The sequence below is a fragment of the Nerophis lumbriciformis genome, linkage group LG13 (genome assembly GCF_033978685.3).
Source record: "Nerophis lumbriciformis linkage group LG13, RoL_Nlum_v2.1, whole genome shotgun sequence".
Classification (NCBI taxonomy): Eukaryota; Metazoa; Chordata; class Actinopteri; order Syngnathiformes; family Syngnathidae; genus Nerophis; species Nerophis lumbriciformis.
Window position 1 is genome coordinate 31,122,921 of NC_084560.2, and position 12,500 is coordinate 31,135,420.

Below are 12,500 nucleotides of genomic sequence, written 5' to 3' on the forward strand. Positions count from 1 at the left end.
TTCTTACACTTTAAAAGTGTTAACCTTGCCAAATTGCAATTTTTTATACCTTATTAATATCATTGTGAAGTTGATTTAAATAGTAACTTGCACTTTCTTTTTACACTGTGACATATACATTTCTTTACTATACAACCACACCACACATGGGCTATTATTAGCTTGTTGTGCACCTTAAATACGAGTTATGAGATGGCGTCCAGTGCAATTGTGACATTTTTGCAAGTCCGATTTGTGGCAGGTGAAACAAGTGTATTATTAGTACATTCTCTATGTTATGCCTTTTGCTCTTTTTTTCTTTTAATAACAAGCCCCTGCGCCACACTTTGGACACACCTAACTACATTGTCCAAGAAAACATACACATGCAAGGAATTGCATCGATATTTTACATCATGATTTTATTAATATGATTTCCTTACTTTAAGGTCATCATTCTACAACTTTCACATGTAGATACAGAAAAAGCATTTGGTGGATTAAATAATTTGTATACTTACGTTAAATTATACTCAATGTAACTTAGCATGAAACACCAAGTTTCTATTATAATAACTCCTCAGTGTGTGTGTGTGTGTGTGTGTGTGTGTGTGTGTGTGTGTGTGTGTGTGTGTGTGTGTGTGTGTGTGTGTGTGTGTGTGTTTGTATTCATTCAATAATGATGTCCTCATCTTTCATGTAGTCCAATTTATTAAATAATGAATTGCTTCACTGAGAATAAGCATGAGAGGGAAATAAATAGTGCAAACCATAAGACAATGACACTCACTTCACTTCTACATGACTTAAAAAAATACATATTTCTTAAAAATTTGTGAAAAATGGACACTGGAATAATTGCCTAACTTGTCATCTATACTGGCACGAAACATAAATGCAGTAAACACCATGAAGAGGGAAATATTATGTTATTGCTTTTGGAACAGGTCGGTGCTCAATTAAAGCAAGCCAATGTTTAATGTTTTTTTTCTTATGATTGTAAGAAAAGTATGCATAAAACTTGACCTTTTGTGCACACTCATACACACCAGAGTGGATCACAGGACACGCAGGAGCTCGTAACCAACCTAAAGCTAAAGTGAGGCGAAGAGGGGGGAAAAGAGAAAGTTTGCACGGTGGTGCGTTCACGTGTCGCTGAACATCCTCTTGCAGTCTATGGAGGGTGACGGCGTGTCGGCGCCCATACTGCCCACCTGCGAGTACGCGTTGTCCGGACTGCGCGGGAGCCCCGGCGGCGTCATGCGCTTCTCCTTCTGCCGGCGGTTGCAGAACCAGACGCGCACCACCTCCTTCTCCAGCTGCAGCGTGTCCGCCAGGCCGTTGATCTCCTGCGCGGACGGCTTGGGGCACTTGAGAAAGTGGCTCTCCAGCGCGCCCTTGACGCTCACCTCGATGGACGTGCGCTTCTTCCTCTTGCGGCCCTGCGTGGCGATCTTGTCGATGCTGGCCGGGCTGCCGGTGCTGGAGTCGGCCTCCTCCAGCCACTTGTTGAGCAGCGGTTTCAGCTTGCACATGTTCTTGAAGCTCAGCTGCAGCGCCTCGAACCTGCAGATGGTGGTCTGCGAGAAGACGTTGCCGTAGAGGGTGCCCAGGGCCAGGCCCACGTCCGCCTGGGTGAAGCCCAGCTTGATGCGGCGCTGCTTGAACTGCTTGGCGAAGTGCTCCAAGTCGTCCGAGGTCGGCGTGTCCTCGTCCGAGTGCGCCTCTTGGTGGTGATGCTGCTGGTGCTGATGCTGGTGGGCATGGGGATGATGGGTATGTGGGTGGTGGTGGTGGTGGTGGTGATGAGGGTGCTCCAGCTCTGGGGAATCCCCACGCATGAGCGCACCGGGGTGCATGAGGCTCTGGGTGCTGAGCATCCCGTTGACCGTGAAGGCAGCAGACTGGGAGTAAACCAGGTTCTGCTGCTGCTGCTGGTGGTGCTGATGGTGCTGCTGCTGCTGCTGCTGTGGACCCTCACTGATGCTGATTGCCGCCCCCCAGCTTCCAGGATGCGCTTGATGGCCCCCCAAATGAGGGCCCCTGTGGTGCAAAGCAGCCGAGTGCAGGTCTTCTCTCCCCGCCCCCGCGCCTCTCTTCACGTCCTGGGACTGAGAGCTGGCCGGCCAAGACGCACCAACCTCGGCTGCAGCCGCCGCCGCAGCCGCGGCAGCTGCTGCCGCGGCTGCGGCGTGCGGCAGCGACGTGACCCACTGGTGTGCATGGCTCAGCATGTGACCCCCGTTGCTGGACACCATGGTGGCCCCTGGCATGAAGTCACTCTGCACCATCTTGACCGAGGGGTCCCCCCTGAACGCGCTGGAAGACACCGAGGTCACCGCCGCGTTGGTCGGCTGCATGCCGCCGACTCTCCGGTCAGAGTGCGGGACTGGGCCGGATAGAATCCTGCTGCTGGCGAGGTACGGACTGGAGGTGGCTGTAGCCATCCCCCAAATCATAAATCTGGACTTTCTTGCTTCTTGATACTTTAAAGTCCTGAATTCACTCACAGCATCTGCGCAAAATAGCAACAACAAAAATCAGTCCCAAGAGAAAAAGCAGCCACGCAAAATAGGACGTGAAAACCTTGGAGAAAGTGGAAGTTAACAGTTAAAAAAAAAAAAAAAAGTTCAGCCGGTTGTTATTAATCCACAAAACACTATTTATTCCGTGACGACGTGCGTAAAAGTCAGCCCTTTCTCCTTGTAAATGATAAGATGATGAATGTTAAAACTCTGCTGTGACGTCCACTTGCATCCTGCACGGAGAGAAGCAGGCGAACATGTGTTTACACTGTCCACCGCCCGGCTTCCCTCTCCCATCTCCGGCCAATTAGGAGCAAACAAGTCCTCAGAGCCCTCTCTGATTGGACGTTCAACCTGAGAGGTGTGTGTGTGTGCGTGTGTGTGTTGCACTAAAGTTGTTAACATCATAGTTTGTGTAAAACATGTATATACACTAACTGGACATAAAGTCCTCAATTTACCCCAATGATTAATACAAAAAATATATATAATTCTCATTTATTTCGAGCAATTCAATCAAATGATTATTAATTTAATAATGTGTGGATTATTGTAGTTGTAGCATCCAAATAGGGAATCAAATAAAGTTATATTAGAAATACCTTCATATATTTATATATATATATTAGGTGTGTACGGTATAGTATACCTGTATTAGTATAGTACCGCAATAGTAATTAATCATATTCGGTACTATACCGCCTCTGGAAAAGTACCGGTCAAATTGTAAACAAATGCCATTGGTGGATCTACACCTGACATCCACTGTAATGACACCAAGTACAGTAGCGTATCTAGTCGATACTACTATGATTATGTCAATATATTTTGGTATCACAACATCTTCTTTCGTTTTTAGAAAATGTATATTATGTTTATAAACTCAGGAAATATGTCCCTGGACACATGAGGACTTTGAAAATGACCAATGTATGATCCTGTAATGACTTGGTATCGGATTGATACCCAAATTTGTGGTATCATCCAAAACTAATGTAAAGTATCAAACAACAGAAGAATAAGCGATTATTACATTTTAACAGAAGTGTAGATAGAACATGTTGAAAGAGAAAATAACCAGATATTAACAGTAAATGAAAACGTACATTAATAATTAATTTTCTACCGCTTGTCCTTAATAATTTTGACTAAATAATAGAATGGAAAATGACACAATATGTTACTGCATACAGCAACAGCTAAATTAGGAGCCTTTGTTTGCTTACTTACTAATAAAAGACAATTTTGTCTTGTATGTTCACTATTTTATTTCAGGACAAACTTGCAATAAGAAATATATGTTTAATGTACCGTAAGACTTGTTGTTAAATAAAACCAATAATGCAATTTTTTGTGGTCCCCTTTATTTAGAAAAGTACCAAAAAGTACTGAAAAGTATCAAAATGATTTTGGAATTGTGTGTGTGTATATATATATATATATATATATATATATATATATATATATATATATATATATATATATATACTTCCAAATTGTGTATATATATATATATATATATATATATATATATATATACACACAAAGAAATATGTCCGGTCCGTTCTGCAAATGTCCACAGCAGAGGACGTTGGTTCTTAAAATGATTTACAATTCAGTGTGATCTTATGGAAACTTAGGATGTTAAGCTGTTATCATACACACAAAAAGGTGAAAATCAATCATCAATTATTTCATTATGTCACTCAAGCTATCTCCATATCAATCTGGTTTTCATCCTAATTTTTCTATGACTAAAACTTTTCTTAAATTTACAAATGGCAGGTTTTCTGACATGGGCCAATTTAGAGGTGCAATTTTTATTGATATGCTAGTGTGTGAATGTGAGTGTGAATGTTGTCTGTCTATCTGTGTTGGCCCTGCGATGAGGTGGCGACTTGTCCAGGGTGTAACCCGCCTTCCGCCCGAATGCAGCTGAGATAGCCTCCAGCGACCCCCCGTGACCCCGAAAGGGACAAGTGGTAGAAAATGGATGGATGTTAAAAGCTTTTGATATTGTTGAACATTATAGTCTTCTGGACAAACTGCATCATCTCGGGCTGAGTCAAAATGCTGTCCTTTGGTTTAACTCCTACCTTCACAATAGATATCAATATACTTCTGTCAATGGTTGTCCATTCAATCCAATGTTAGTTGATGGAGGTGTCCCACAAGGTTCTGTTTTAGGGCCACTTCTTCTCTCTATTTTCATTAATGATTTACCTCAAATATGCTCATTCTGTCATAATTAACCCTGTTTCCAATACTTATAAATTACAAATCAAGTATCATTTGCAACAAGATTCCAATACAATACAACACTGGTTTAATAACAACAGGCTTTTTCCTAATAGGAAAAAAAATATGTTGGTGTTTGGCACAAAATATCATTTATCTCATTTACCTGAGCTGCATGTTAATTTTAGTGATGGAACTCCACTATATAGAGCAAGTTCATGTATTTAAATACCTTTAAATCACATATTGATTATATTTGTAAGAAATGTTTGTGCTCTTTCTACAGAGATCTACAATCCATTGCTTTGCATTTCTAGTTAGAAAAAAATCATAATTTCAAAAATGTTACTTCCCATTCTAGATTTTACTGGTGTTGTTTAGCAAACCACTAACGACTCTATCCTCAAGCCTCTCAACAATCTATTGAATTATTTGTGCATGTCCATGGGATGTCCATTAAGAACTCACCATTGTGTATGTGAGTACCAGGCTGTTAATTGGCTGCATCCTAAATCGAGGCATCACTTTCACTGGGTTTTGTTTCTTTTTCAATATATTTACTTCCGTATCCCACTGTACTTAAAACAACTTTTGGTTCAGTATATAGCTCCCTATTCTCTTACTTAGACATGTCATATCCATTTTTTGCAGTCCCTAAAATGTAAAAAGAAATAGGCAGTAGGTCATTCAAGTTCAAAGCCCCATCTGATTGCAATAATCTTCCTGCTTCTTTAAAGTCCGTAACTTCTTTATCTGTAAATCAACTTTATTTTCCCACATGCAAACAAGTTATTCTTGTTTCTGATGTTGTATTATATTGTAATGTAGTCTATTGCAGTGTTTCTCAAACCTTTTTCACCAAGTACCACCTCAGAAAAAACTTGGCTCTCCATGTACCACCATAATGACCAACATTAAAATACAGCAGTGTAGTAGGCCTAAGTACTTGTTAGAAATGAGGCTGAGATTGTATTTAATAAGTATATTTAATATGTTGGCCACTGTAACATTACACACAGTTTGAATAGGAAAATAAAACACTAATAACTTAAGTGATTTTTTGTTTGGTGTACCACTACATAGAGCCTGCGTACCACTATTGGTACATATACCACAGTTTGAAAATCTCTGATGTATTGCAATGGTTTATGTATATGTGTGTGAGCAGGTGTGATGTGGGGGTGCTGTGGAAGTGGTAGAGCAGTGTGTTTTTGTGTTTTATGTTTTTCTGTATTTGTGGGGCCTCCTTGAAAATGAGACGCTGCATATCAAGAGCTATCCTAAATAAAATTGAAATGCAAAAATTGCCTAAAAAATAAACCATATTTCACAGCACATCATACCAATCCCCTTATACTACACAATATACCCCCTTTGGGTCGTGAGCAGCAATTTAGGATTCTTAGGCATAAAAAAGTTTGTGGCAGTGCCGGGACCTAATTTCCTTTTTTTCCCCATGATGCCGCTTTTGATGTATAAAAAATATATATTTTTGGCCTGATTAAACACAAAGTTTTGCGTGAGCCTTTTGATACAGTTGCAATCCACAAAACAATTGGGTTGCCATTATGCACGCAAATGTGAGGAAAAACCCTAAAATTGCCGAAAACCGTTAAAAGTAGCAGCATATCATAGCAATCCCCTTATACGTTACAAAAATGTTTCCTGTGAGTTATCGGCAGATTTTGAGCAAGCTTACTGTACTCTTGAAAAGTGAATGGCAATGCCAGTGAATTGCTTTTTTTTTGTTTTGTTTTTTCTCCAACAAATGCACCGCTAAGTTTCTAGCCGGAGAAAAAATCATAACTAGCTTACGCCGAATGAGCCGCCTTTTTTTTAATACAGTTTTAATCTGATTAACACCTCAATGCATGCAAATGTACTGTAACTATGCCCCCTAGTGGCTGGGAGCAGAGAAATCTCATAAACCGTATACAGTAATCCCTCTTTTATCGCTATTAATTAGTTTCGGACATGACCGCGATAAATACATTTTAATCTGACATTTTCATAGCTAGAGCATACAAAAGTGTTTATTACCTTCAAAACACATTTTTTAACATGATGAGAGCCCTCTAGACATGAAATAACACCCTTTCGTCACCTTTACACTCCTTTAATTCAATATAGTAATGCTGCCGGAGGCTGAGCCAATCAGGGTCCATGATATTGGTTTTGTCGCATTAGTAGCCAATACCACTGTAGTATTGATATTTTTACTTAATTTAGTCATTTTTGTGCTTGAAAATGCTTAATTTAGGTAAAAAATGTGGTAGAATATGCTTACGAAAATAAAAATACAAAAAATCTGCGATATGGTGAAGCCGCAATATTTGTCATTATGTCATTAATGATTCATTTGTGTTTATTGTGTCTTGAAGAAACTGAGTGAAAAATAGAATGCGCTACTTGGCTGCAACCAGCAGAGGCGCTGTGGATTCAATCGCAACTATTGTATTATTTTTATAGTAATACAACCCCGCATTTGACTAAAACATATACATCAAAAATAATGTCAGAAATAAAAATGAGTCAATACTTTTTTCCAATTAAAGGAATTTAGGATAAATATCGTGCTTACTCTTAAGTACAGTGGCAATGTTGTTGCATTATTTCTAGACGTTTGCCTTTCTGTCCATAATATTCGTGCAGGTAAATTATATCCATTATTTAGAGACTGATTCGCTTTTGGGAACATTATATTCTTGATTTGTCCTATAACTGTCAAGCAAATGTGTAAAAATGAAAAAATATTTTAAAAAAAGACACATATAGGCACACTAACATTACAGTAAATGTTGGTGCCCCGGCATTCCCCCAATGAAAAAGTACTGTATATACTGTACTGATAGCATAATAGCTGGAACATCTCTCTATAGGATCCCCAGCTTCGGGTACAAATAAGGTGTGTACGCCTTTTGCATGTTAATGCGCTCTGCCTTTCAAGTGGTAAAGAAAGAACTGTACCCACTTTTGTGAGGCGCTATAAAAAAATCTGCCACCATGCACTTTCCAAAACAAGTTTCTCGGGGTTTGTGTTTCTACACTGGGTCACTTTACGGATGGTCAGATGTGCAAACGTCTAGTGGGAAATACTTTCTCCCGCTTCTTTGCCTCTGTTTTTATGCAGCCTCCAAAACGTGCTGCCCATGTTCTATGAGGGCCTGGGTCCACTTTAAAAAGGGACCGCTAGACTTTGCTCTGTGATAAAATGCTGTTTAATTTTGTTAATGGCGTCAAAATAAATGTGGATATAATGTTATGATATGGATGTTATACAAACGCACCCAAAGTCTAGTGAGAGCTGATGCACAAATATATCAAAATGTCTGCCTATGCAAAAATAATAATGCTTAGTGTGTATCCAAAAAAATTGAATATATTATAATAAATTGCATTAATAGTCCCACTAATTGTAATAATACAAATAAAAAAGTATTCAATTTTTATAGATGGACATTGTACCTATAAAAATAATTTTTAAAAGTAAAATAAATTAACACCAAATTTTAAATGTAAAAATATTGCATTGTGAGGATTATATCACATGTTTACATTCAGATAGAATACATGCACAGGTGAAACTAAAACAAATTGAATATCATGCAAAAGTCAATTAATGTCAGCAATTCAACTTCAAATGTGAAACTCATTTGTCATATAAACTCAACAAATGCAGAGTGAGATATGTAAATCCTTTATTTGTTATAATTGTGATGATCATGGCTTACAGTCATTTAAAACCCCACATTTTCTGAGAGTTTCAATTCAAGGTTTTCATAAACTGTAAGCCATAATCATCAAAATCATATCAAAAGAAAGCTTGAAATATCTTGAGTTGTATGGTATGAGAATATGTGATATATCAGTTTCACGTTGTAAATATAATTGCTGGAATAAAGGAACCCATCCATCCATTCACTTTCTACCGCTTGTCCCGTTCGGGGTCGCGGGGCGTGCTGGAGCCTATCTCAGCTGCATTCGGGCGGAAGGCGGGGTAAAGGAACATTTACACAATATTTTTTTGTTTTTTGTTCTACCTGTATACAATAATAGTACAAATAATAATCAAAAATGTATCTAAATATGTGTATACAAGTATTGCCCACGTAAGTCTTTGTAATAAAAAAACAAACTATATAACTGCAAGTACAAGCATACATAGTTAGAATCATCACAATCAGTTTTGATCATTTTACATATATTTTTACAATTATACAATAAACTACACTTAAATAGGGTATTAATAACTGTAGAGTGGCTGAATTACAATAAACACAAAGTATATAGTTGCTAATAATTTTCTGTAAAAGGTGAGTACATCAATATGAACAGTGTTCAAAGTGTCAGTTTATAAATTAAAACGTAACAAGTACTTTTTACCCCACATCCTGAGAAAGTTAAACTTTTCTGTCAGACCCCCTATAAAGAAAGCAAATTTACATGAAAAATGTGATATGAATGTATTTTTTATTACAGTGCATTAGTTAGTTTAGTTTATTTCCAACATACAGTTGCAATATAGTACGTCATATATTTCCAGTTTTACAATCAAGCATGTCTGTAGAGGATTAGTATTAGTTGTGCATTTTGTAATACGTGTACATCATTATATAAGTAAATTAACTGAAATGATTGTAAACCTATGAATGAAGTAGAATAACAGTTGTAAAGTGTGTATGTCAGGGACCACGCATAAAAAAGTGACGAATCCAAGGGCCACTTTGATACATTTGGTACATTAAAGTTGCTAAAATCAAGTCAATGTGTGTCAGTATATGCTAAGCTATCTGAACAAAGTACCGTATTTTTCAGAGTATAAATCGCACCGGAGTATAAGTCGCACCTGCCGAAAATGCATAATAAAGAAGGAAAAAAACATATATAAGTCGCATTTTTGGGGAAATTTATTTGATAAAACCCAACACCAAAAACAGACATTTGAAAGGCAATTTAAAATAAATAAAGAATAGTGAACAACAGGCTGAATAAGTGTACGTTATATGAGGCATAAATAACCAACTGAGAACGTGCCTGGTATGTTAACGTAACATATTATGGTAAGAGTCATTCAAATAACTATAACATATAGAACATGCTATACGTTTACCAAACAATCTGTCACTCCTAATCGCTAAATCCCATGAAATCTTATACGTCTAGTCTCTTACGTGAATGAGCTAAATAATATTATTTGATATTTTACGGTAATGTGTTAATAATTTCACACATAAGTATAAGTTGCACCCCCGGCCAAACTATGAAAAAAACTGCGACTTATAGTCCGAAAAATACGGTATTTACTTTTAGCTTTATGTTGTAGATGACAAAGCAAATTAGCGTAAATCTACAAATAGATGTTATGTTAATACTGTACATTCATTTCAGTTTTGGGATATGCCTAAAAAAACAAGTTGTGGGGTAAAAAAGCCCCCTGAGCCACAATTTGGGCACCACTAGTGTATTTTACAAACAGATTTGTAAAATAAAATATTCAGCAAAAATTATTGAGGGGAACTGATTTGCATCAACTTATTTTTTAATCCTTCAACTTGAATGATTGATTGTGCTGTGAAAATATTGAACTAATACTTATTTAACCTGTTAAAAAAAATATATATATATATAAAATAAAATGAAAGAAACCGTAAGGCTCGACTTGGTCCAAAAGCAGCAAAACACTGTCCAAGTCCAGCGGCACAATGTGGAGGAAGCCAGATGAGTGTGGAGGGACGCAGTAATGTTTTGCATGTGTTGTTCGGCCTTATTTGTTATTCATGAAGGAAGCTGGGTGAAGAGGCCGTCTTCTTAGGATGCACGTTTCTCTCCCTCCTTCCTTTGCCATACATGTGCATTAGTCGCAGTAACTTTGGCTAACAAACTATGTGCAGCAAATATGACACTGGCCGCTAATTGGCAAACGCCGTTTTTACTGAATCCTCCTGTAATCACTCCAACCCTTGTCTTTTCGCTCTCTGTTCAATCAGCTCAAAATATTTACACATTTTTTTAAGTTGGCTTTTGTCAGAACAAAGTTCATCTGCACTCCAGGAGACTCCAGTCCAAAAAAGCATGTTTTTTCTGGTTATGCTTGGGTTTCTTTAATTAAGATACAAACAAAAAACTAACAAAACAGAGTTTTATGTGTGCAATTACTACGGTTGCTGACATTTACAAAGATCTGTTAACCTTTAGAAATTTTTTGGAGTGGCACTTGCTGATTGTGTGAATGATTCAAACTTTTCCAACATCCAAATGTTCATCTTATTCGGGACATGTCACAAAACATTACCACATTGTTCGTAATGCCACATTCAGGACTAACAATTTTCCACATCCCAAAAACTACTGTACTACTTTCCCTATCATTCCACATTTTCATAACACATATTCCCTTTAAACTAGAGAATAGTAGAATTATAAACCAATCCAAACCATTCTAATATTAAGCTCACTGAAAACATTTAGGCTGTCTATTTTTTTAATTCTAAAATTCCCCTCTTACACATTTTCCGGCCCAAAAATTAATATTGAAATGAATGGAATTGTTTCCACATTTCTCAAACAATTCCAGCATCGAAAGATTTAAGCTAATAATTTGCACATTCCAAAAATTCCCACTTATACCATAATTCCACATTCAAACACAAGTCACACACCTTCTCTAGCTATGGAATGTTACATTAATAACATTATAATAACATTTTGTTCATGAAAGATTTATTTCCATTGTTTGTTTGTTTTTACCTACCCAGCCAATTAACTAACAAGTATAAGTAAAAGTAGAACTTTCGACTTTTTTCTTTTCATAGTTTCATATTTTTAGTGCTGAGCTTTGTTCTGGCTAGAATTTAGCAAGATATCACACAAAAATGAACTATGATAATACATTTTTTACATATTCTTAACGTTAATTAAAAAACCCTCAAGATTTTGCTCTGAAATACTGCTAAAATAACTGTTTTAGCAAAAATGTATTCTATTCAGATTTTAGTTGACTGTTAAATTTGTCAGTGCGCAGCTGCTTCTCATAAGATTGTAGTAGAATATTCCACAAAAATGAAGTGTAGCTAGTAGAAAACTGATTATTTGAGCAACTTAAAATGTTTTATGCTGAGCAAGAACATATAATAATTTCCCCAATTTTACGGAAATGAACAGTGGCTAGTAGAATATCCCACAAAAATGAAATGTAACTAGTAGAAAAGTGACATATTCTTGCAAGAAATGACATGAGCCATTTAATATTTTGAAGCAATTTTCAAACCGTAGTTTGACTGTAGTAGATTTGTTCGTGCGGATCTTGTTGTCACCATCATTCAGTAGAATTTTCCAGAAAAATGAACAGTAATTAGCGAAAATGTGTCTAATCGACGCTGTTGATCCAATCATTTTGCAGGATACCCCACAAAAACAAACAGTAAAAGTAAAAAAAAAGGGACATATTTTTAGCGCTACTTTAAAAAGCTTCACGATTTAGATTTTTTTATTTTTAATAAGGATCTCCATTAGCTGGTTGCCACAACAACCCACTAGTCTTCCTGGGGTCCACAAACTCAATACATTTACAAGTAAAAGCATATAATTATAACTACACAATACAGAAACAAATAAAAATCATCAACAAGCAAACAATTTACAGTCTCAGAATATTAGTTACCGTATAAATATAACTACACAATACAAAACCAAACAAAAATCATCAACAAGCAAACTAATTTACAGACTCAGATAAAATATTAGTTTCCTTTTAAAAAC

General features: G+C 37.0%; 2 protein-coding genes across 2 annotated transcripts in view; one reads left to right on the forward strand and one right to left on the reverse strand.

The window, feature by feature from the left end:
- The window catches only part of mfsd9 (major facilitator superfamily domain containing 9), a 123,282-nt gene that overhangs the window by 22,875 nt on the left and 87,907 nt on the right, over nt 1–12,500 (forward strand). The gene's annotated exons all lie outside the window — the stretch shown is intronic.
- The window catches only part of pou3f3a (POU class 3 homeobox 3a), a 26,813-nt gene continuing 14,932 nt past the window's right edge, over nt 620–12,500 (reverse strand). The window contains 2 exon segments of the mRNA XM_072914491.1: nt 620–1,160; nt 1,163–2,494. Of these exon segments, the coding sequence (XP_072770592.1) occupies nt 904–1,160; nt 1,163–2,438 (1,533 nt within the window). The 5' untranslated portion in view covers nt 2,439–2,494 and the 3' untranslated portion in view covers nt 620–903.